Source organism: Nansenia antarctica (assembly GCF_963989245.1).
Source record: "Nansenia antarctica genome assembly, chromosome: 7".
Taxonomy (NCBI): Eukaryota; Metazoa; Chordata; class Actinopteri; order Argentiniformes; family Microstomatidae; genus Nansenia; species Nansenia antarctica.
This window is the reverse complement of record NC_137677.1, coordinates 22,911,726-22,937,335: the sequence shown is the minus strand read 5'-3', so window position 1 is coordinate 22,937,335 and position 25,610 is coordinate 22,911,726. Positions and strand designations below refer to the sequence as shown.

The following is a 25,610-nucleotide window of genomic DNA, read 5'->3' as shown; positions in this document are numbered from 1 at the left end:
ATATAACACTAAACAATAAATGAATAATATGTATATATATATATATATAATAACATTAAACAATAAATGAATAATATGTCTATATATAATAACATGAAACAATAAATGAATAATATGTATATATATAATATACTACAATAAATGAATAATATGTATATATATAATAACATTAAACAATAAATGAATAATATGTATATACAGTATATATATAATAACATTAAACAATAAATGAATAATATGTGTATATATAATAACATGAAACAAAGACAAACATAAAAAGGAACAGAGCAAGACGTTATAACTAGAACATTCTTATCAAACATGGACCAGAGCCAGGTATGACCTAACACACATACACATGCACACGCACACCCTTGTGATCCACTGCATGAGAATTTAACATGTGTTTCTGACAGAATAACACAATATGAATATAGAGTTAGTGTATAATGTCATTTAACTGACGGTTTCATCCAAAGCATGCATGTACAGTGGGGGAAATAAGTATCGAACACATCAACATTTTGTCTAGAAAATTTCCAATGAGCCTATTTAAGTGCAATTTACACCAGACTTTGGTATTAACTCAAACAATCCAGACAAAAAATCGAAACATTTAAGTCCATATGTAAAGTTATATATGTGTAATAAAGTGGAATGAAACAGGAAAAAAGTATTGAACACACTAACTGAAATTAATTCAATACTTAGTGGAGAAGCCTTTGTTTCTAATGACAGCTTCAGCTTCCTCTACACAGATTGTCTAAATCTTGAAGTGTAACCAGGGAGTAGCTGAAAAGGACTGTATAATTTAGGAAGGGGCTGGTTATCTAACTAAGGGAGCTAAATAGGCAGTATAGGAGGATACAGGCAGGGGGCGACAGCAAACCGTTAGACTGGCAGTTAATGTCGTTAGCATTAGCAAGGGAACTAGCATTAGCATTAGCCTTCAAACAACTAGCATTAGCATTAGCGCTACAAACAACTAGCATTAGCATTAGCGCTACAAACAACTAGCATTAGCATTGAAGCTACAAACAACTAGCATTAGCATTGAAGCTACAAACAACTAACACACGGTATTACAGATGAACAACACATTTATTACAGGACGGTTGTATACATCCCCATATATACATTCCCACCCGGCCGGCCACACACACTCTCAATCACTCACTGATAGTCTCTGGCCTGAACAGGCTTATAGTCCAGTGGCGTGGTGCGCGTTGAGGCCTGGTTGAATGGCCTGTGCGTCGATGAAGTGGTCCGCGTAGAAGCTCCGCTGGAGTCTGTGTTCGCTCGTGGAGGCGACGATTAATGTCCAGCTGGCGTCCCGCTTGGTCCAACGTTGAACACAACTAAAACGGGCTACCGTGGTACACTCGATGATCGCTTTCCTGGCGTCTTCAGTTGCTGCACGGGGTGCGCGCTGCTGAATCCGCCATCTTGGATCGGCTTCTCGTTATTCTCTCTCGTACTGCTTCTCTCTCGTTCTGCTGCTCACCACACACTGACTGACTCCGCCCTTCCGTCTCTTATATACCACCACCGAACGTAGCATCCGGGTCACAGACACACCCCGGATACTACGTCATCAAACATATGCATAAAACATTACAAGAATAATACATATACTTCACGAAACGTATATAATTGTATAGAAAATAACAAAGGAAATACTAGGGGCAAAAATAGGGCTGGTTTGGGGAAACTAAAACTGGCACTAAACTGTGGGCCTTCACAACATGAAGATTAAGGGGCCCTCTTATGAATCTGGATCTTCAGATGTGGTCTGTGAGGCTCTGTCCCCCTCCTTAAAAACATACTGACACACACACACACACACACACACACGCAGCTCTTGTCCTTGTAAGAGAGTTATGAGTTAAACAACCACTTAGTAACCAAACTAGTAATGAAACAACATGGTCAGAGATGTCTCTCTCTCTATCTCTCTCTCTCTCTCTCTCTCTCTCTCTCTCTCTCTCTCTCTCTCTCTCTCTCTGTCTCTCGTGTGTGGTATAACTGGTATAAAGTCCTGATGGATATTATTATTATTATTGTTGTTATTATTGTTTTTATTGTTATTGTTATTATTATTAATAATAAGAAGAATATTGTTCATGATGTGATCATCATTCCTCTTGTCAACATTTCCCTTTCAGAGTTTCAAACTCATTGAAACACTCTGGTAGAATATTAACATGGCAGTAACGTATTTACCCTGGTAGAATATTAACATGGCATTTCCATATGTACACAAGTACATCATTGTTAGACTAACTCTGTTCTGCAGTTTCCTATGAGGTTTTTTTTCTATAGAGAACAATCCATCAGTATACAGTATGTCTGTCTGTGGTGCTGTAAATATCAGAATAAAATGAATTCTAACAACAGTATGTTTCCATCCTTGAGAGAGAGAGAGGGAGGGAGGGAGGGAGGGAGAGAGAGAGAGAGAGAGGGAGGGAGGGAGGGAGGGAGAGAGGGAGAGAGAGAGAGGGGAGGGAACCGTAACACTACCCTTGACACTGGCCTTATATGACTATGAAAACCTTAAGCACACAGCCACTTTATTACTGAACTATCTATTATTACTAGTTGCACCACTAGTGTATCCTGTCTTACCTGTAATATTGTCACCTTTATCTTGTATTATGCCTATTGCCTTATTGTTGTGCTGCAATGTCAGGAACTGAAGCCACATTGTATTCTCTTACACGTGTAATGTAGCGTAACAATAAACTTGAAACATTCATGGCTTTTCTACTGGTTAGATGACGAACTGCGCTTAGTACTTGTCAATGACACTAAGGTTGAATCTAATCTAATCTAAAAGAAAAAACATGATTTAGGATAATAAATACAAAGGAGGATATCTGTTTTAAGGGGAGTAATCACATGTAACACAACCAATTGTGTGTATATGTTAAAATTCCCATGTTATAAAATCTACATTGGTAAAAACCAACCATAGGCTACACACACACACACACACACACACACACACACACACACACACACACACACACACACACATTTAAAAGCACTGCCCACTAGCTCTCCTCATATTCATTTCACTATTGGCCTATGAGAACAACTCAGAGAAAATTCATTTTCACCTAAACATGAAAATAGGCTGAAACATCCCTTTAAAGACCATAATATCTGTGAGCACTAAACATTCTGATACTCCAAAACTTCGAAAGAAGTCTAAATATGCACAGTTTGGGAACATAGCACAAAACTATATTGGTCTGCACTACAGTGACAAGGCTCAAATTTTTACAGATGGGTGAAAAGACCCAGAGACAGGCCGAACAGGAGCTGCAGTATATCTCCCTCAGTATAAGACAGGAATTAAAAAAAGAACCACCGATCATTTATCAGTATACACAGTGGAGCTGCTAGCAATTTTGACAGCATTGGAACGGTTGGTAGATAAATAGGGTAAATAATGCATTAATTGCTTCAGACAGCCGGGCAGCATTGTCTAGTATTAGATCTTTGAAATCTTGCAGACAGGATATTATTTTCAGGATTCATCAGTTAATGTATGGAATATATAGCACAGATATGTTGGCTCTGTTTGTGTTCCTGCTCATGTAGGGGTAGAAGGAAATGAAGATGCAGATATATATTAGCTAAGCAGTCACTTAAATCACAACAATAGAAATGGATATTCCAATGTGCAAAGTTGAGGTAAAATCAATCATTAAAACACACATGCAGGAATTATGGCAAGAAGACTGGAACAGAAATGAAACAGGAAGACATTTGTATAGCATTCAGAAGAAAGTTGGAATAGGAAGTAGGATGGGTAGGAACCGGAAAGAAGAGACAGTCATTTCCTGTCTCAGGATAGGTCACACTGGATTGAATGACACAGTTCATAGAAAAGGAAAACACCCAACTGGCATTTGTGCCACTGTAATAACCAGGAATCTGCTCAGCATATGTTGCTGAAATGTGAGAAATATGAGGAACAGAGAAAGCTACTGAAATCAGCAATTCAGAAAGTTTTACTGTAGGGAATTTACTTGGAAACACATTTAAAGTATACAACCAGATAATAAAGTATTTGAAAGAAACTGGATTAATAGATCAAATGTAACACCGCCCCTCCCCAATTTTGCTTATTATTTCCATTTTCTATAATTCTTTCCCCTGTCAATCTGACGTTCCACACAGTCCGGTAGGTGGCGGTAATGCGCCTTAAGTTAGTTGCCAACTGCCAATCCCCCCAAAAAAACGAAGAAGAAGACGCGGAAACAGGAAGTTCACATGTGTTGACCACCAGATCGCTTTTAGACTGTTATGATATCAGAATGGCAGAGATACAGCAGTTGAAAGTGTTTATCTCCGAGCGATTAACAGCGGCAGCTTTTGAGATATTCGGGGCGGTGGAAAGAACGATGTTAGAGTACCAAGGAGAAGTCTCCCGTTGCCAGGAGGAGAACCACCGTCTACGGACGTTGCTAAGCATCCGTTTTCAACCGGAGATAAAGCTTCATAGAACAGGTTCGTTTTTATTACAGTACTACACTCAAGGCTGCAACTAGCTGCTACTCCGTTTTAATGTGAAGACCAAGTGATCTTGATGACTGAGGCATATGGGATGCTAGCCGGGCTGAGCACCAAAATGCGTTTTGAACATGGAAACACCATGGATATGCTAGCTAGCTAGCTCTCAATGTCAAGCTATGGAGAGTGCTAAGCAGCTAGCGAACTACGTTTTACTTTACAACTGTAAGGAGGCGTTTCAATAGCTATTTTTATATCATGCGTGGAACCTTGTATTATTATATAAAGTGAGCAACCTTGTAATGTAGCTGTAGCTAGACACGCTGACTTTAATGTAGCTGTAGCTAGATCGTAGATGGTAAGGCCCAATCCCAACACACCCCTTGCCCCTACAGTTTTGCCCTACCCCTCCATTTTGCACATTCACAAGTAGGGGTAGAGTGTCCCGATTCTTGTTGGGATGGAGGGGTAGGGTAAAGTGTTAGGGCTACATGGCCCTCCAAACAGAGTTGTTTCAGAGGCACACTCCAAACAGAGTTGTTTCAGAGGCACACTCCAAATCTAGTGTTATGACAAACCTCCCAGAATGCCTTGCGAAAGATAGTGGCGAACTCACAAGCAACCACAAAGGTCATTATGTTCTTCTTTAATACATTTGTAAAAGTGATGATAATCATCATATTATCTTAGTTTAATGTCCTTTCAATGTATTATAGACCTCTTCTTTATCACAAGCATAACAAAAAATCGCTAGTATGCTGATGTAGAATTGCAAGCCTTCATGCTTTTCTATCAAATCAAATCAAAATCAAATTTTATTTGTATAGCGCATTTCTTACAAGATGCAACTCAATGCGCTTCACACAATGAAAATGTTCAGTCAATCAGTCAATCAATCAATCAATACTGACAGAGCCGCGAGCAGGCAAAAGTAAAAAACCTGTATACTATGTAGCCAGGAAAAAATTCCCTTGCAGCCCTCTACCAATAGAGCGACTACTAGCCAGTTTGCTTACCAGTACCAGTGTTTCCTCCAGGAATTTTTACAATGGTGGCGGGTGGCCGTGATTTTTTCGCGTGCACGCGCATGAAACGCGCACGCGCGCTCAAAACAGCGTTTTTTTTTTTTTTTTTTTTTTTTTTTTCTAATCACAGCCAAAACTAGAGGATGGCCCAAAAAAATAAATAATGAATATACAGAATATAAACTTGTGACTGACAGTCACATACACACACAAAGATCATCAGCTATAATATAATACGAAGTAGGCCTACATGAGCACAAAAGCGGCTAACGTTACTGATTAACTGTTTACTGTAGTGCAGAGAGATGGTAGTCGTAGGCGGCGTATCAAATGACAAAGCTAAACGTTTAATGAAGGACATGAACGATTGTCAACAACACACTCAAGCATGCCTGGATATTTGTAAGAACTCTCGCGAGATTTATCAGACTAAACCTGGATTTTCCCTTTAGCGATGTTGATGGAATACCCCCCGGATGTCACTACGGTGGCCTGTACACAATAACAATAATACCACAGTTCACATTTAGACCAATCAGGAGCCCTTGTGTCACGTCGTCAACTGAATGTCATTAATCTGATTTTGGATCAGCGGTTAGAGAGAGATGGGCGTGGATTTAGGTGCACTTTTAGTCAACATCCATTATAGCGCTGATCTAGGATCAGATATATTTTAATCAGCTAAAATGTTTTTTTTTTTTTTTTTTTTTTGGAGAACTTTTTTTTTTTTTTTTTTTGAGAAATCTGAATGGTGGCGGAGGAAATTCCATCGTGGCGGCCCGCCACGATGAAATGCATGTAGAGGAAACACTGAGTACCCAGCGGTCCCCCAGGGGAGGCCAGGACCACCGGCACAAAGCAAGCAAGCAAGGGCAAAAACCTGTACACCATGTATCCAGGAAAACTTCCTTGCATATTATCGGCGTACACACTGTCCATAAATTTTGTGTTGTATTTGCATCGTTCTGCATCCAGTATGGTCACAGGTCCTGCCAAAAGAGAAACTTAAGCACAGTTAAGATGCAACAACACAATAGAGACAATAAAGATGACAGCAATACAACCTGATGGTGGTCCTGATACACCCTTGTACCGGTTCCAGTACTGCTCTAGGTGCTATTTGGAGCTGACAGTGCCTCATCAGCACCCGGGTCCATTTTCCTGTCAACACAAATCTCAAAAACACGAGTATGGTGTAATGGCCTAGTGATCCTAGTTCTATAATGTCCAATGTCTCCCTTAGTATCAAAAGGCGACATTGAATAAGTAGGTTTTGAGGTCACGCTTAAAAATGTCCTGAGTTTTAGACAACCTCAGGCCCTCAGGTAGGGTGTTCCACAATCTAGGAGCATATATGCTAAAAGCTGATCCTCCAAATCTCTTTGTCCTAGCCTCTGGCACTATTAACAGTTCCGTGTCACTAGACCGTAGGGGTCTAGCTAGTGTGTATCTTATGAGCATGTCCACCATGTAATTGGGTGCATCACAGTGAAGTGATTTATAAACTAGTAAAAGGATCTTAAAGTCTATTCTATGACTGACAGGGAGCCAGTGTAGTGATCTCAAGACAGGTGTTATGTGCGCTCTCCGTTTGGTCCTAGTAAGGACACGAGCAGCAGCATTTTGAACCATTTGTAGTCTATTTATCATTTTTTTGGGGAGACCTGTCAGGAGAGCATTACAGTAATCTAGCCTACTAGTAACAAACGCATGCATTAATTTTTCAGTGTCTGCCTGGGAGAGAAATGATTGTACCTTAGTGATGTTTCTTAGATGGTAGAAGGATGTTTTAATAGTGTTATTAATATGAGTTTCAAAATTTAGATCTGGGTCAATTATGACACCAAGATTCCTGGCCTGACACTTATGGCGCTTTTCCACTACGTTGCAGACCTGGTACTGACCTGGTGCTGACCTAGGTCTGCCCGCTTCGGTCCCCTTTTCCATTCGTCGGTCCGGGTCGCTTCAGTCCTAGGTCCCAGGTACCACATCCGAGCAGGGACCCAGGGTCCCAGGTCCCAGGTCCCACACCGTTGATTGGTCAATGGACAATCGTCATCCCATGTCCCATCCCATATTATTTCTTCACAACCGCCATCTTGAAAATACCACATTCACTAGGAAAATGTCACTACATTTTCTGTAATAGCTTATTAATAAAGATTCGGAAAATTATGCTGACCATCGTATTATCTTAGTTTAATGTCATTTCAATGAATCATATAACTTTTATTTACAACAAGCACAACACAAAAATCGCTATTATGCACCGTGTTTGTCCGTGAATAACACCGGCTGTGGAGGTGGTAAAAAAAACACAATACTCCTTTGCTAACTTCACCATCTGTCTACGGTCATTTTGAGCCCTTAACCACCGCGCTGACACCCCGAGAAGTTATGCTTTTAACCGTAAACTCGATGAACCGGGAGTTCGCCAGCAGCCGTCCAGCCATTTTCACCATTCACTCATGAGTCAAATGCCGGTTTTAACAGGGAATTCGCTCCGCGCTGTGTCCACGGTGATAGGAGTGGAGGATCGACTCCATTCAAAAACTTTTGAATTCCCTGGCTTCTCCTCTTTCCGGACACGTTTGAATTGTTATCCTAACCCCCGGTAAACCGAAGTTATTAACCCGCAAACGGCACCGTGTTTGTCTGTGAATAACACCGGCTGTGTCATGAGTCAAATTCCGGTAGATTCGCGTCTTGTCGGCGTTTCCCGATGATGATACTACAGTTCATAAAGCAGACAAGTGAAGGCAGTGGTTTTAAGGGTTCAAAAAACATGACTTTATTATGTGTACATAGCTTCCTCTCTCTCTTTCTCTTTCTCTCCCAAAAAATCACTGCTGTTGCTGTGTACACCCGGAAGCTTTTTGCCAGGCTGCGTGTGACGCGTAACTCCGCCTACTATCCTCTACTCCTCCTACTAGTCCGGGTCGGTTTGTGTAATGGAAACCAGAACAGATCAAAAGTGACCCGACCTGACCCGACCCGACCCGACCTGACCCGACCCGGGCCGGTCAATGGAAAAGCGCCATTAGTGTTAAGAGCTAGTGTTTTCAAGTGTGCAGATAATTTCTCTCTCCCAGTTTTCTCGCCAATGATCAATACCTCAGTTTTTTCTTGATTGAGTTGGAGAAAGTTTTGTGTCATCCAAATATTAATATCGGCAATACAGTCTATCAGGTGGTCGATCATCTTGTAGTCGTTGGGAGTTACTGAGATATAAAGCTGAGTGTCGTCAGCATAGCTGTGGTAGTTAACGCTATGCTTCTTGATAACAGAACTGAGGGGTAGCATGTATAGGCTAAAAAGCAACGGTCCTAAAATGGACCCCTGGGGAACTCCTTGGAGAAGGTCTATGATACTACTGATGACGTATCAGGGACTTGAAGGGTTATCCCATTTAATAGGGGAAGCTTTCAACCACTATCCCTTGCAACTGTTCTGAGGGGCAAGCCGAAAAGAGAGTGGCTCTCCAGAACAAGGGGTAGGGGTGAAAAAGGGAAACAGGATTTAGCTTTGGTTACGAATCCTGGGCGCATTCAAAAACATTTGATTGGTGTTAGCACGAGAGTTCACCATATTGCTTAGCCTTAGACCAGTCTATTCCTTTTAAATCCATCCAGTGTAGAGTGCACCATTCAGAGAGAGGGGTAGAGAATCAGGCCTGTCGGGTAGCAGAGGATGGTTCTAGGCTTAAATGCTATATTCTGTTCAGCTTGTTTGTAAAGCAAGCCATGCTAACCCGTCGCTAGTTCAAACAGACCGTAGTAGACTTTAAACAACAAAGAGACACGGAATCAATCATGATTATTATTTACTTGCAAGGAGGACGAATATGAGGCCTCTCCTGAGAGAGAGACGATATATTGGTACTAATCTCTTCTCCTGTAAGCCAGTTTATTTATTCTCTCAGAATGGAAAAGGGGAGACAGTTTGTGATCCTATCAGAGTCCTAGAAAAGTGGGGTGTTTGTTCAGAACGAATCATTAGCAGAAAGTGTCATGGAAATCTGATAAGCAGGGGAGAGAAGGGGCCAAGGTTCACACAATCATTAACAGAGCCCAGAGACAGGCTGTACAGAAGTTTACACAGTGATACAAGGTTCATATACAGAATTATATAAAGTATCCTGTTTTAACCTTATTTAACATTTATGAAAACCTTATTCAGCCCTATCATTCCCTGCTGTTTTTCATAATTTATCACGATACAAACATTCTTTCTTTATTCAGGTCGTTTTAACTTTCTTTCATATTTTCTAGTTTAACTGTCATTCAACATCGCCGTACAGATCACACATGAATCTCAACTTGGATTAGAGTTTCTCAAATTGGGTTAGGTACTTAGGTTCCAAATATTAATCATTTGATGTCAAGCATCACACATGTTCCTCCTGCCACTGCAGTCGATAGGTCAAGAGTCATTCAGTTCGTAAGGGATGCGTTTACAAATGTCTCTGATTGATAGTTCAAGGTTTCTTGTCATCTGGGACATTACTGCCCCAGACTGGGTCGTGTGCCTGGACGGGCGTCTCGTTTGGGTCGTCGGGAGGATTTGGTCCCCTCATTCTAAGAGGTAGTGGATCTGAAGAATTCTTCACCGGGTTTGAGACGTAATTCACTAACTGAATAACCCCTTTGTAGCCCGGGCTTCCACCACCACCCGTCGTTCGAGGGGAACAATGTCACTTCTTTCAATGGCTCTGTGTATCCACGTATCTCGTTCTGCGATCTTGACAGCAGTTGAGATGCTCAGCAGCACCCCAAATGGCTCAACCCACCGCGGGCTGCGCCAGTGTTCTCCTTCCATCTCGTCGATGAGGATCTGGTCATCAGGTTGTAGTCTTGGATCCTGTAGGGAACAGAAGGGACTGGCAGATCATTTGTTCTGGCTATTTCCTATTTCCTAATTAGCCATCCACCAGTGTGTTTTCTGTTTCTGCCAAATCTGCTGTCTTTACATATAACGATGAATTGAGTATCAAGGACCCCAATTGAAATATGTACTTTCATGTCACTTGCTTCTGCAAATCTTCTAATAAAGTTTTCAATCAATCAATACTTCCCTATTGTCGTCTACTATGGGTAGTCTAATCTCCCATTTACTATTTCAAATTCATTAATTTCATTTATTTCATTCATTTCATTCATTCATTCATATCAAACCCATAGGTCTCAATTTTATTGTCATGTGTGTTTCCATTAGAGAAACACACTCTTCAATGTCCAGGTGTTTGGACACTGTGTTTGATCAATTCGTTCACGAAATGTGCGCCATTATCACTATATATTTATTTTTTTTTTTTATTTTTTTTTTGTGTGTAATTATATACGTGAAAATGTGCATTAATCCCTGTCAATCACCTTCCCTGCTTTTTGATACATGTCATTAAAAAGACCATGTATCAAATTAGCTGCTGTTTGTAGAGGCTTTGTGGTAATACAATTTTCCCATCTATTCTATAAACTTTGTCATTCGTCCAAATTCGTATTACTCCCCTGGTCTCTGTTCTGTGGATCAGGAGGGGGTCACACTAAAAATAGCAGTTTGTCCTCTGTCTCCCTCCTCTCTCTCTCTCTCTCTCTCTCTCTCTCTCTCTCTCTCTCTCTCTCTCTCTCTCTCTCTCTCTCTCTCTCTCTCTCTCTCTCTCTCTTTCTCTCTCTCTCTCTCTTTCTCTCTTTCTCTCTGTCTGTCTGTGTCTGTCTGTCTCTCCCTCTCTCTCTCTCTCTCTGTCTGTCTGTCTCTCTGTCTGTCTGTCTGTCTCCTGTCTGTCTGTCTATTCCTCTCTTTCTGTCTGTCTGTCTCAGTTTGTCCTCCGTCTATTCCTCGTCTTTCTGTCTGTCTGTCTCCTGTCTGTCTGTCTATTCCTCGTCTCCTCTCCTCGTCTCCTAGTCTCCTCTACTCCTCTACTAGTCTCCTAGTCTCCTCTCCTCGTCTCCTCTTCTCGTCTCCTAGTCTCCTCTACTCGTCTCCTAGTCTCCTAGTCTCCTCTACTCCTCTACTATTCTCCTAGTCTCCTCGTCTCCTCTCCTTGTCTCCTAGTCTCCTCTCCTCGTCTCCTCTACTCGTTTCCTAGTCTCCTCGTCTCCTCTCCTAGTCTCCTAGTCTCCTCTCCTCGTCTCCTCTACTCGTCTCCTAGTCTCCTAGTCTCCTCTACTCCTCTACTAGTCTCCTAGTCTCCTCTCCTCGTCTCCTCTACTCGTCTCCTAGTCTCCTAGTCTCCTCTACTCCTCTACTAGTCTCCTAGTCTCCTCTCCTCGTCTCCTCTACTCGTCTCCTAGTCTCCTCTCCTCGTCTCCTCTACTCTCACACTCTCTCACACACTCTCTCTTATCTCTTACACACACACATACACTCGCTCTCTCTGTCACACACACTCTCTCTTATCTCTTACTCAAACACACATTCCCTCTCTCTGTCTTAAACACACACACTCTCTCTTATCTCTTTCTGCTGTTCCATGCTCCCTGTTTCCTGTTCTGTGTCCACTCTGACACATAGCCCCCACCTTGTGTGCTTCTCCTCTGCTCTCTCTCTGTCACTGAACATACAGTATCCTTAATCTTGCACTAATTCTAACACATGCACTTTCTAATTCTACACTTTTCTAATTCTCACTTTCAGTCATAGTTTCAGTTCCATTCTTAGTCTGCTGTTTACCTAACACGAAAGGATATACACTTATCTTTCAAAGTGGATTCCCTTCGTATTGTCAAACTCCACAGTCTAATTTCCATTAGTCTACTGTTTACATATAAAAAGATATACATCTGTCTTTTAAAGTGGATTCTTTTTGCATGTTAAACAACTCCTATTTTGTACAATTTAGGATAGATAGACTATTCATTTCGATTGCAATCTTTCTTTTTCTATTATAATTCACTTTCATTCATAGTTTCTATTATATTTACCGGTCTTTGTTGCTTATGTCTTGGTCTGGATCTCGTCAGCCGTCCTTTTGGAGGAGAAAGGTTCGACATCTAACGTCACCGGCCTGGAGCGAATTTGACGTTCCAGGACTTTCTCCGGGTTCGCTCGATCCCGGGCTGTTGCAACAGACTTCGGTGTGTCGAATCTTCTTCCCCCATCAGACGACCTTGAGATCCGGCTCGAAGGACCAAATGTCGGGTAGCAGAGGATGGTTCTAGGCTTAAATGCTATATTCTGTTCAGCTTGTTTGTAAAGCAAGCCATGCTAACCCGTCGCTAGTTCAAACAGACCGTAGTAGACTTTAAACAACAAAGAGACACGGAATCAATCATGATTATTATTTACTTGCAAGGAGGACGAATATGAGGCCTCTCCTGAGAGAGAGACGCTATATTGGTACTAATCTCTTCTCCTGTAAGCCAGTTTATTTATTCTCTCAGAATGGAAAAGGGGAGACAGTTTGTGATCCTATCAGAGTCCTAGAAAAGTGGGGTGTTTGTTCAGAACGAATCATTAGCAGAAAGTGTCATGGAAATCTGATAAGCAGGGGAGAGAAGGGGCCAAGGTTCACACAATCATTAACAGAGCCCAGAGACAGGCTGTACAGAAGTTTACACAGTGATACAAGGTTCATATACAGAATTATATAAAGTATCCTGTTTTAACCTTATTTAACATTTATGAAAACCTTATTCAGCCCTATCAGGCCGCAGCCCCGTCAATGTGGAAGACGCTTTAGCACAACAATTCATAGTAGTGCCTAACCTCTGTTAGGTTTTTGGTAATCCGTATGTTTGTGAAATTAACTCTCCACTATATGTGCCTCTTCCTTTGTTTACTCTACACAGCTCCACCTCACAGCCCAGCTACCATGTCTGAACACAAGTCCACAGAGTCCCTGGGTTCTGGCTGTGGTTCTCCAGCCCAGACAACCACAGAGCGGGGTCCAGAGATGGTGGCAGTAAAGCTGGAGGACTGCAGTCAAACACTGGAACTCAATGTGGTAGTGAAAGAGGGGGAGGAGGAAGTGATGGTGACAGAAGAGGAAGGAGGAGAAGAAGTGGTGGAGAAAGACATGATGGTGAAAGAGGAGGAAAGAGTAGAGGATGTGGAGGAGATAGATGGCGAGTTGGATGGTAAGTTAATGTTATTAAGTTGTCTAATGTTAGGATGAGTGGAAAGTGATATTTAGATAGTTCTCTCCATTTCCTTCCTTTCCTTTACATTTCATATGGTCTGGTTTTTATTGAGAAATATTGGTGTGAATCACTGTTGATAAATGTGTGTGAACGAGTGCGCACATTTTGGTTCTGTTACCGGACCAACCAACCAAAAACCACAAACCTGAACAAACTATCATATAGACCACCGCCAGGTCACGCCACTCAAGGGAGCTCAGATGGAGCTGGCCAGGCAGTGATAGTGTTAGGGTCAGAATGACCCAGACAGTGATAGGGTCAGGGTTAGATGGAGCTGGCCCAGGCAGTTATAGGGTTAGGATTAGGGCTGCACGATTAATCGATTTTAAATCGAAATCGCGATTTGAAATGACGCGATTAGCTAATCGCAAAGCCTGCGATTTGCCTGCGTTTTTTTTTTTTTGCCATTTAGCAGACGCTTTTTTAATCCAAAGCGATTTACAATTACGAATTACAGGGACATTCCCCCTGGAGTAACTGAGGGCTAAGTGCCTTACTCAAGGGCACACTAGTAGTGGTGTGGTTTCAGGCGGGATTTGAACTCACAACCTTCCGATCACAAGTCCAACTCACTATGTGTTTCTCAACCCTCTCCTCGGGGCGCCCCAGCCGCTCCACATATTTGATCTGTTCCACCACCAGCACACCTGATTCAACTAATCAAGTCCAAATCATAATTGCTTTGGACTTGATTAGTTGAATCAGGTGTGCTGGTGGTGGAACAGATCAAATATGTGGAGCGGCTGGGGCGCCCCGAGGAGAGGGTTGAGAAACACCACTACCCGTATGGGATACGTCATACAGCGCGTCGGATTCAACGTCAATGAACGTCAACGTCAATGAACGTAAAAAAAAAAGACACTTGTTGAGAGAAACAAAATGGTGTTGCTGTTTAAAAAACCCATAAATAAATATGTTGTCCCAATTCATATCTTTTAAGTTCTCATCCTTGCATTAGAATTAGAGCAGTTAATAGTTTGATGGTATCATGTGGTAATGCTCTCTGAAAATAGGTGATAGATAGATTCATCCAATCACCTGCCAAGTATTTTTTGAAAGTACCTGCCCTTTTCCAAACAGCTTCCAATTAAGCTTTCCTAGAATGTGTGAAACAAACCACCTGAGTCAGGTTAGTAATGCTCCATCACATGTTTTAATCTGAAACTTGATTTTAAAGCAACCCAACTTTAAAGCAACCCAATGTAAGTTTAGTTCTTTCACTCGTAGCTCGGGCTGTGGGGGTGCTAGAGGAGGGAGCCTCTAAGTCCCCTGAAGACGTACAAACAAACTGCACGTTGATACGACCTTCCTTGCCGGAGATATGGCCACACTTTACAAAAATTCCCTTTTTTTTTTTTTTTTTTTTTTTTGCTATTTTAAAAAAAAATAATCGCAAATTAATCGCAATCGCGATATCTGTCCAAATAATCGCAATTCGATTTTTTCCCCAAATCGTGCAGCCCTAGTTAGGATCAGACTGAACCAGGCAGTGATAGCGTTAGGGTCAGACTGACCCAGGCAGTAATAGGGTTAGGGTCAGATGGAGCTGACCCAGGCAGTGATAGGGTTAGGGTCAGATGGAGCTGACACAGGCAGTGATAGAGTTATGGTCAGACTGACCCAGGCAGTGATAGGGTTAGGGTCAGACTGACCCAGGCAGTGATAGGGTTAGTTTCAGATGGAGCTGGCCCAGGCACTGATCGTAAGGTGTATGTACCCGTTTGGTAAGCTAACCCCATACTTTTATTTATCATTCTTCTTAGAAAACCAGACCACCTTTTCTGTTCTTCTGTTCAGTCAATGTGGAAGACGCTTTACTACAGCATCTCATAGGGGTGTAACGGATCACGGAAATTCCGTGATCCGTTCGGATCGCCCTCCACGGTTCGGAACGCATGTGTACCGCGGATCAATTGCAAAATGTTAACAAGTAATAATATTACTTAATATCTTACTTAATATCTCTTGTAAATCACAATGTAGAGTTGCCATGAAAAGATAGACGCGACAGTTGCGGGCTTTGTTTCACTCTAAAGCGCAATGATAGGTTGATAATGCGAAAGAAAAAGAATCTGTTGTTTGCTCGCTACACGTGAAGCTGGGAATCCACAACAACAATGGAATGGAATGGAATCGACTTTATTTGTCATTGCTACAGTACAGGTACCAAACAACGAAATTTAGGAGGGGTGGCTCCCCTGGTGTTAGGAAAGGAAAAAAAAAACATTTTAGAAAAAGCATAAAAGCATAAAATCACAAGAAGGTAAGGAGCTGGTTTACATCAATAAAGGCTATGTCCACAATCCACTGTACTATACTGCACAGATAGTCAACTAGGGTTGTCATATTGCACAAAAGTATTTTTTCACATTATTTTAAAGTGTCACAGTTTGCAGGCTTGAAAATGTACATGTTTGTGCCTCAGCACTAGCTGCCATACAATCCGTCCGGACTGTCCTGGGCCCAGAACTTAGGCCTTTTCTGTGTTCAGGGCCTTGACGGCCCTGTGGTAGAAGCAGTCCTTCAGTCTGTTTGTCTTTGCGGCCGGGGTCCTGTACCTCCTGTTCGAGGGCAGCTTGACAAAGTGTACGTGCCCAGGGTGGGTCGGGTCCCTGGAGATCTTGGAGGCCCTCCTGAGACAGCGTGTGTTGTACAGCTCCTCCAGAGAGGGTAGGGGGGCGCCAGTGATCTTCTGTGCTGTTCTCACGACTCTCTGTAGCGCGGCTGCGTTAACAAGGCTGCGTTCGTAAATCCGCTCTGGAATCTGATCAGCGTTCAAGGAACGCCTCTTGTCCAATCAAATTACTTGGTCCCTTTATGACGTCGGACCCAGTGTGCGCTCCGGCGCTCTCAAAGCAAATTTACGAACGCGGCCCAAGTGTATCATGTTACGTTGTTCGGCGGAGAAGAACTCAATGCCTCCCTCGTCATTTAAATCCCATGTATGGGAGCACTTTGGCTTCTCTGTCAACTATGACGGGAGGCACGAAAAAGGTAGCTCGACAACTTCTGATAATGTAGGCATTTTTTTCATACCATGTTCAAAATAAGGGTTCACTTTATTATTTAGTTAAAAGTGGCATAAAACATGTTTATTCATCTGCTTTAAAGAGCCCAGTGATTCACTGCTGCAACCAGGCGCCTCCTCCCTCTCTCCTATCATTTAAATTGAGTGTATTTCAGTATAATTATGTAATGTTTGAGTGTAGAATATGTTATATATATATTATATATATATGTATATATATGTATGTGTATATATATATATATTACCAGTTTTGACATCTTGAATGTTGTTGGTTTTTGTCACATAGTAAAAGTGGTGTTTTTACAGAATTCAAGGAAAAAGCAGTTTTTATCAAAACAAAAATGTTTTGTGTTGATCCGAAAAATGATCCGATCCGTGACTCAAAAACCGTGACACGATCCGATCCGTGAGTTAGGTGATCCGTTACACCCCTAGCATCTCATAGTAGTGCATATCTTCTGTTAGGTTTCTGGTCATTTGTATGTTTGTGAAATTAACTCTCCACTATGTGTGCCTCTTCCTTTGTTTACTACACAGATCCACCTCACAGCCCAGCTACCATGTCTGAACACAAGTCCACAGACTCCCTGGGTTCGGACTGTGGTTCTCCAGCCCAGACAAGCACACAGCGGGGTCCAGAGATGGTGGCAGTGAACCTGGAGGACTGCAGTCAAACACTGGAACATAATGTGGTAGTGGAAGAGGAGGAGGGAGAAGTGATGGTGAAAGAAGAGGAGGAAGGAGGAGAAGTGGTGCAGAAAGATGTGATAGGAGAGGAAATAGAGGACACACATTTGGGTGGTAAGTTCATGTGATGAATTTGCTAATGTTAAAATGGTATTCATTGGACAACTCCTAGTCAGTGCTCTATGGTGTTAATTGTGTACTACTGTAACAGTCAATACTTAGTTTGACAGTGCCTCTTTAGTCTCTTCTATTGTGGCATTGAAGTCTCTCTTGAACTCTGTGTTCAGTCATTATATTCTACAGACCCCAGAGATGTTGTCACTTCTGCCCCGATACTGTTTTTTGCCACCGATACCGATCACAGATAATCTATGAGAAATATCGGCCGATATACTGCCGATACCTATCAAATAATAGCCTAATACTAATAGGATAATAAAAAAAAGAACATTTGTGTGGATGAGACAATTGACATTTAGAGCATCCGATAAAGCGAGGCCTAGGCCTAAATGTTTTAAAAGTCTTTTAAAAAATCTCCACAAACCTTTTGCTAGGCTGGCCGAGTTGTGTCTGTACACTTTCTCTGCCTTTTTCTTCTCCTTCTCTGCGGTCAGCTTTTCAAACTCGCCATGCTCTGCTACAGTAAGGCCCGATCCCAATTCACCCCTATGACTCTGTTTCACCCCTCCTGCTCCGTTTCATGTTTTCATCGGGGGCTAGGGGGGGAGGGGGAGGGCTATCCACGGCTCAGTTTGGAGATTTTTTGGGACCACGTTAGATTTCTGAGCCATAACCCTACCTCCCAGGATGCATTGCGAATCATCTACAGAAATCTGATTCCGCTCTAGGCAATGCGGAAGACAACCACACATGTCATTACTTTTTACTCTGTGATTACTTGGTAATAAAGATTTGAAAAATTATGAAAATTATCTCATTATCTTAGTTTAATGTCATTTAATGCATTGTAGACCTTTTTTTATAACAAGCATAACCAAAAATATATAACTAAAAATAACCAATATATGCCGATGTGCTGTGCCTATGCTTAACATAGAAATACACCGTTCCAAAGTCCAGCGTGCTTCAGCCAAGTTTAAGATCTGAGGGTTTTGGTGCTCAGCAGTAGAGGACAATAATAGCTAAACTATAACCTGGGCACTTCCATTAGACTACCAAAAGCAAGACAATGGAGCACTCATATCTGTGCGTTTGTCACCCTGTTCCTCTGCAACAAACGCAGAGATTGTATGAGCGCCCCGGCGCGCCCCTGTCCAATAGAAGCGCCAGGCACAGCCTCCCCATAGAAATACACCATGTCATCGGAGCGCGATTCACATTTCTCAGATGTACAATCCTGTTTAAAAAAAATAATAATAATAATCTTACATGTGTCGTTTGACAGCGGGTGATGGATTTGATGTAAAGTTATCTATCAAACATTAGGCTGATTTGTGAATGATAGTCACGCGTTAGGACCTATTTCATGTCGCATTTCTCCTCTTTGATGGCATATGACGCTATAACTATGGCACTTATTAAACCAAAACACGCAATCTAATCCAAGCAGTTGTTATTATGTAATATTATTGATGGGTTATATCATGTTCTGACTAACAGCGGCTGTTTCTCCAGCGTTCCTGTCACATCGAATTTCGGAACGCCATGAAAATAAATCTGCCCTCCGTGTCTAATGTTATCTATCTAACGTTACATGTTTTAAGGCTGATCTGTGCATGATACTGGTGCATTTTGACATACTTCATGTTGCATTCCCCCCTTTGATGGCAGATGATGCCTGAAATTTACCTTAAGTTCACAGTGTTTCCTCCAGGAATTTTTACATTGGTGGCGGACAGCCCTCGCAGCGCGTGCAATATTTTTTCGCGTGCACGCGCATGAAACGCGCGCGCACGCGTTTTTTTTCTTCAAAACAACGACCTCATTTCAGCCAAAACTAGAGGATGGCCAAAAAAATTATAATGAATATACAGAATATAAACTTGTGACTGACAGTCACATACACACACACAAAGATCATCAGCTATAATATAATACGAAGTAGGCCTACATGAGCACAAAAGCGGCTAACGTTACTGATTAACTGTTTACTGTAGTGCAGAGAGATGGTAGTCGTAGGCGGTGTATCAAATGACAAAGCTAAACGTTTAATGAAGGACATGAACGATTGTCAACAACACACTCAAGCAGTAAATAGAACAGTCTAAACAACTTGGGTACTACGCACTCAACTGCGGACGGAACAATACTCTCAACCTATAGTTCCGTGCGTGAATTATGTCAACCCACCACATTACAGAAGTAAAATCACAGTCAGATGGAGCATTCGGTAAACAGCTGAGTATCAGCTGAGTTAAAAAACAAACTCTTACCTTTGATAGGGATGCTCCGATTTATCGGCCACCGATTTCACTCCAAATGACTCGATCGGCGATCGGCAAAAATGGCCGATCGCAAAAACCGTTTTTTTTTTTTTTTTTTTTCCCCCCCCCTGGGGAAGACAGATAACTGAACAGAAAACATAGGAGGACGTAACAGTATGTAAACCATGAAGGCCACGTTTATGATGTCTTTTATACAGCCATATCGACTGACTTGGGCTTCAGGCCCTAACTGGGTGATAGGCCAGACTTTTACTATGCCATAAAAATGGGTCTGCGTTTGCTTGGTGCCTAATGGATCAACACTTTTGTCTAAAAAGCAAAAAATATGTAGGCTTTCCAGTCAGTAGGCCTACAGTTATGTATTTTTAAAAAAATCGGTATCGGTATCGGTATCGGTTGAGCTTGAGGAAAAAAATCGGTGATCGGTATCGGCCCCAAAAATCCAGATCGGAGCATCCCTAACCTTTGATGACACCCACATCAGCCCTGTTTTCCCGTACTTCTCCCGTGTGTCTCTGAAGGTCCAAATGTTCCCTGAATTTTAGCTGCATGTTTTTCCAGCATGTAATTACGTTGTCAATAAAAAAATCGTCTCCCCTTCTTTTCCCCTTGACAATCCTGTGTCGTTGCTAAAGTGACGGCACATAAGAATAGTTTTTTGACTTGCTAATGTCTGCTGATACACCAACACAGCTAGCCGATGCTGATGGCTCTCCCGCTGTAGTTGTAGTTGTAGCTGGTGGTGGTGGTACCCCGCCAAAAACGCTGTTAGCTGATCCACCACCTAGCTTCTTTGGTCCTGCCAGCCATGCAGTTTCGGGTCGCTCATAGCCACTGCTAGCTTCAGCAATGTTTGAAGTGTCTGGGACATCTTTTTTCTTGAAAAATCCATCCATCTGTCGCTGTTTTCGTTTAATTTTTCGAAGAAGCTCTCTGGACTGCAGCTGCTCCCGCGTTAGCATTAGCATCCATTTTTTCTTCTCCCTTCTCACCGTCACGAGCTCAAATGACACTTGTCGGCCGATCTAACTCTTAACACTCACTTACAGGACTTCTGACACCATGTCGTGTTATTCTATTAAACATACACGTGAGTCCTTCTGTATTTCAATGTAAGTGTCTTTATTTTAACTCGCTCTGTAAGCTCTACAATACCGGTCTCTTGTTGTCTCGTCGTAACCTGCCCACCTGACCTGGGGGGTATTCCATCAACGTCGCTAAAGGAAAATCCTGGCTTATTTTTGATAACTCTCACGAGACCTATCAGAATATGCCTGGATATTTTTAAGAACTCTCGCGAGATTTATCAGACTAAACCTGGATTTTCTCTTTAGCGATGTTGATGGAATACCCCCCTGATGTCACTACGGTGGCCTGTACACAATAACAATAATACCACAGTTCACATTTAGACCAATCAGGAGCCCTTGTGTCACGTCGTCAACTGAATGTCATTAATCTGATTTTGGATCAGCGGTTAGAGAGAGATGGGCGTGGATTTAGGTGCACTTTTAGTCAACATCCATTATAGCGCTGATCTAGGATCAGATATATTTTAATCAGCTAAAATGTTCAGATATTTTATTTTATTTTATTTTTTGAGAATTTTTTTTTTTTTTGGTGTGGACTGAATCAATTCGCGGCCCGCCACCAATAAATTCATGTAGAGGAAACACTGGTTCAGCCGCGAAGTTCTTGCATGGTTTTCCTATCTCAGTGCATACTGGCAGGGTAGGAGCACAGGATGATAGCCTACAGATCACCTATTCTGCCATGGTCTGATAATGAAGCATTGTTCTTTTTTGTTTGATGACTTTGATCCGTTAATAGTGTAAAACCGAGCGTCAATGCTTTTCTATGACACTACTGATGACGTATCAGGGTCTTGAAGGGTTGTCCCATTTCATAGGGAAAGATTTCAACCACTATGGCTTGTGGCTCTGTTCAGAGGCCTTGGCTCCAAAGCAAGTGGCACTCCAACACAGATAACATTTGCGTATCTGCAACTTCTGCACATGCTTCTGGTTAGGGGTGTAACGGATCGCCCCCCACGGTTCGGCACGCATGTGTACCGCGGATCAATTGCAAAATGTAACCAAGTAATAATATTACTTAATATTAGTTAATATCCCTTGTAAATCACAATGTAGAGTTGCCATGAAAAGATAGACGCGACAGTTGCGTGCTTTCTTTTACTCTAAAGCGCAATGATAGGTTGATAATGGGGGAAAAAATCCAGAACAACAAGGCTGCGTTCGTAAATTCGCTCTGGAATCTGATCAGCATTCATGGAACGCCTCTTGTCCAATCAAATTACTTGGTCCCTTTATGACGGCGGACCCAGTGTGCTCTCCGGCGCTCTCAGAGCAAATTTACGAACGCAGCCCAAGTGTTTCATGGCGAGTGCTGCTAATGTTGGCGACAGAGAAGAACTCGAAATGCCTCCCTCGTCATTTAAATCCCATGTATGGGAACACTTTGGCTTCTCTGTCAATTATAACAATGACGGACAGTGTCATTGGAAGTGTGGTTGATAAAAAAGTTACGGTGTTTAAGCGTTGTGCAACGAGAAAGTCGTACGAGCATGGCCACACATTTGACGGGAGTGTTGACGGGAGGCACGAAAAAGGCAGCTTGATAACTTCTGATAATGTAGCCAATTTTTTCATACCATGTTTAAAGTAAGGTTTCACTTTATTATATAGTTAAAAGTGGCAGAAAATATGTTTATTTGTCTGCTTTAAAGAGCCCAGTGATTCACTGCTGCAACCAGGTGCCTCCTCCCTCTCTCCTACTGCATCATTAAGTTGAATGAATGAATTAATTAATTAATGAATGGTCTTTATTGTCATTGATATAGTACAGGTACCATACAACGAAATTTGTGAGGGGGGGCTCCCCTGGTGCTAGGAAAAAAATACTAAAAACAAGAAGGGAAAAGAGCTGGTTTACATAAATAAAGGCTATATACACTATCCACTATACTATACTATACAAATAAAACACTGTGCTGTACTCTATGCTATGCTATAAATATCCTAACATTTCCTATCTCTGAACCTTATGTGCACGAGGGTTGTCATATTGCACATAGTATTATTGCACATTCACACATTGAATGTGTGTTTCTGTTTAATATGTAGCCTAATGTTTGAGTGTAGAATATGTTATGTATGTATATATACATGTATGTATATACACACACATATATATATACCGTATTTTCCGGACTATAAGTCGCGGTTTTTTTCATACTTTGGCTGGTCCTGCGACTTATAGTCAGGTGCGACTTATATATCAATAATTCATAATCTCTGACTGACATGAACTGACATACGGTAATCTCTGACTGACATGAACCAAGGAGTAACTTCCGCTAGCGCCTCATACACGATAGAATAGCCATTATACTTGACAATGTGGACATTAAACACGACAATGTGGACATTAAACATGATGTTATGGACCTTATACACAATGTTATGGACGTTATAAACGATATTAAAGTCATTTATTCCTTCCAGAGACTGTTCTATGTTGCTAAGTTACCCCCGCGAGGCTATTTTGCTACTTCCGCTAGCGCCACATACGCGATAGAATAGCCATTATACTCGACAATGTGGACATTAAACACGACAATGTGGACATTAAACATGATATTATGGACCTTATACACGATATTATGAACGTTATACACGATATTAAAGTCATTTATTACCTTTCAGAGGCTGTTCAATGTTGCATTGTTTGTAGGCCGCCCTTCATCCTAACTACTTCCGTTTTTCACCAAGCTATCTTTGTCATGGCCTTATACACGATAAATAGTCGTTACACTCGACAATGTGGACATTAAGCACTATATTATGAACGTTATACACGCTATTATGAACGTTATACACGATATTAAAGTCATTTATTACCTTTCAGAGGCTGTTCCATCCTGTTTGCGTGCTCCCGCGACGCCATTTTGCTAACCTTCGTTAGCAACGCGCTAGCTAGCCCTGGCTTTACACTCGATAATTTAAGTATTTCTAACCTTTCAGAAGAAGTTTTAACGTGAATTATGTCCTTCCTGGGCTTACAAATCCTCTCATGTCTCTTCACAGTGCCAGACTAGAGTCAAGCTCAACAGGGTCTTCTTTCCCCGCTGATTCCGCCAAGCCCGTTCCCTTGAACCATGCGACTTATAGTCCAGTGCGACTTATGTGGTTTTTTCCTCTTCATGACCCATTTTTGGCCTGCTGCGACTTATACTCGGGTGCGACTTATAGTCCGGAAAATACGGTGTATATATATATATACCAGTTTTGACATCTTGAATGTTGTTGGGTTTTACACAGTAAAAGTGGTGTTTTTACAGAATTCGAGGAAAAAGCTTTTTATTTGTATTTGTATGTTTTGTGTTGATCCGAAAAATGATCCGATCCGTGACTCAAAAACCGTGACACGATACGATCCGTGACTTAGGTGATCCGTTACACCCCTACTTCTGGTGCATACTGGGAACTGGAGTCCTAAGGTTATAAACACATATCACCAGACACACTGCTGACATATTTTAGTTTAACAAGCATGAGAGAGTGGCTCGTTTAGGTTAATGAGCATGTGACAATGAATTGGCTCAAGTTGTTTGCGTCATTGATAGGGCTGTCCCTAACGACTATTTTTCTAACGATTAATCTAGCGATTATTTTTTCGGTTAGTCGATTACTCTAGCGACTAATTTAACAATTAGTCTAACAATATATTTTTTTACTGTTCGATTAATGTATCACTTAATTTTCCTCAAAATAATGGCTGTATTGTCTCTCTCTGTTTAACAGTGTCTATATAAAGCACTCTGGGTAATAGCTGCTGCTCTTATAAAACAAAGCAGCGTATGACATGCACATTACTCAGACGGCCACCCCTTTAAATGATCAGCTGATGTATGGGGGCTGTCTGTGGGCCCGCAATTAAACACAGACACCTTTAATTCGGCGAACTGCTACTACTACTACTGTAACTGCCTCTGTCAAACAGCCCCAGACACAGGGCAGACTCACTGCTATGTTTAGCCAACTTGAATGCCAACATGGCCATCAGGGTTTTTCCTGGCTCAAAATGAGGCGGAGGTGGTACCAGTGGTGTTTGACATCGGGGGGGACCCATGAAGCAGGGCTGTCTGGGGGTCCTTAAACATCAAACACTTAATTTCTTGCTTTCTGGTGAATTAATATGCACCAATTTGTGCCCTTTCTGCATCAATTTATGGTGGAATTATTTATGTAAAGGAAAACACAATATTCAGGCACCAGATGACCATTCAAAATATAATGTAATATAATGCAATATAAGGCCCTTAGGCATTCTGTACTTTCAAATATGTATTCTCCTTGAGCAGTCAACATACTATCAGCTATTTTGCTAGCAGAAACGAAAGCTAACTTATTTGCGAAACAGCGCCCCCGCCACCATGTCGGCGCAGTGCAGCAATTGCAGTTAGAAATGACAGAAATCCACCGAGTGCAACGCTTGTAGAAAATACGACCGTCAGTTTGTCGAGAGCTGGAGGCGGCTAGAAATATGACGGAGGCGGCCGCCTCATAATTCTCTATGCAGGAAAAACCCTGGCCATTTAGAAGTCTGTCCATCACCACAACACATAGCTAGCTAGTAGCTACATGGCTAGCTAACGTTACTCTCGCTGCTATGTTATGATTAGCTAAATTGATGCTAACGTAGCATGCGAGCTACGAGCTAGATAACGTAGGTGCGAGCACCACAATGACAATAGGCTACCGTAGCTAGCCAGCTACATAGCTAA

The 25,610-nt window shown here is 41.9% G+C and overlaps 1 protein-coding gene across 1 annotated transcript in view; it reads left to right on the top strand.

Moving 5' to 3' along the window:
- Positions 1 to 321: 321 nt before the first annotated feature.
- The window catches only part of LOC308162489 (leucine-rich repeat and guanylate kinase domain-containing protein-like), a gene marked incomplete at both ends in the record, with an annotated part of 66,090 nt that continues 40,801 nt past the window's right edge, over positions 322 to 25,610 (top strand). Inside the window, 1 exon segment of the mRNA XM_080536638.1 lies at positions 322 to 336. Within this exon segment, the coding sequence (XP_080392764.1) occupies positions 322 to 336 (15 nt within the window).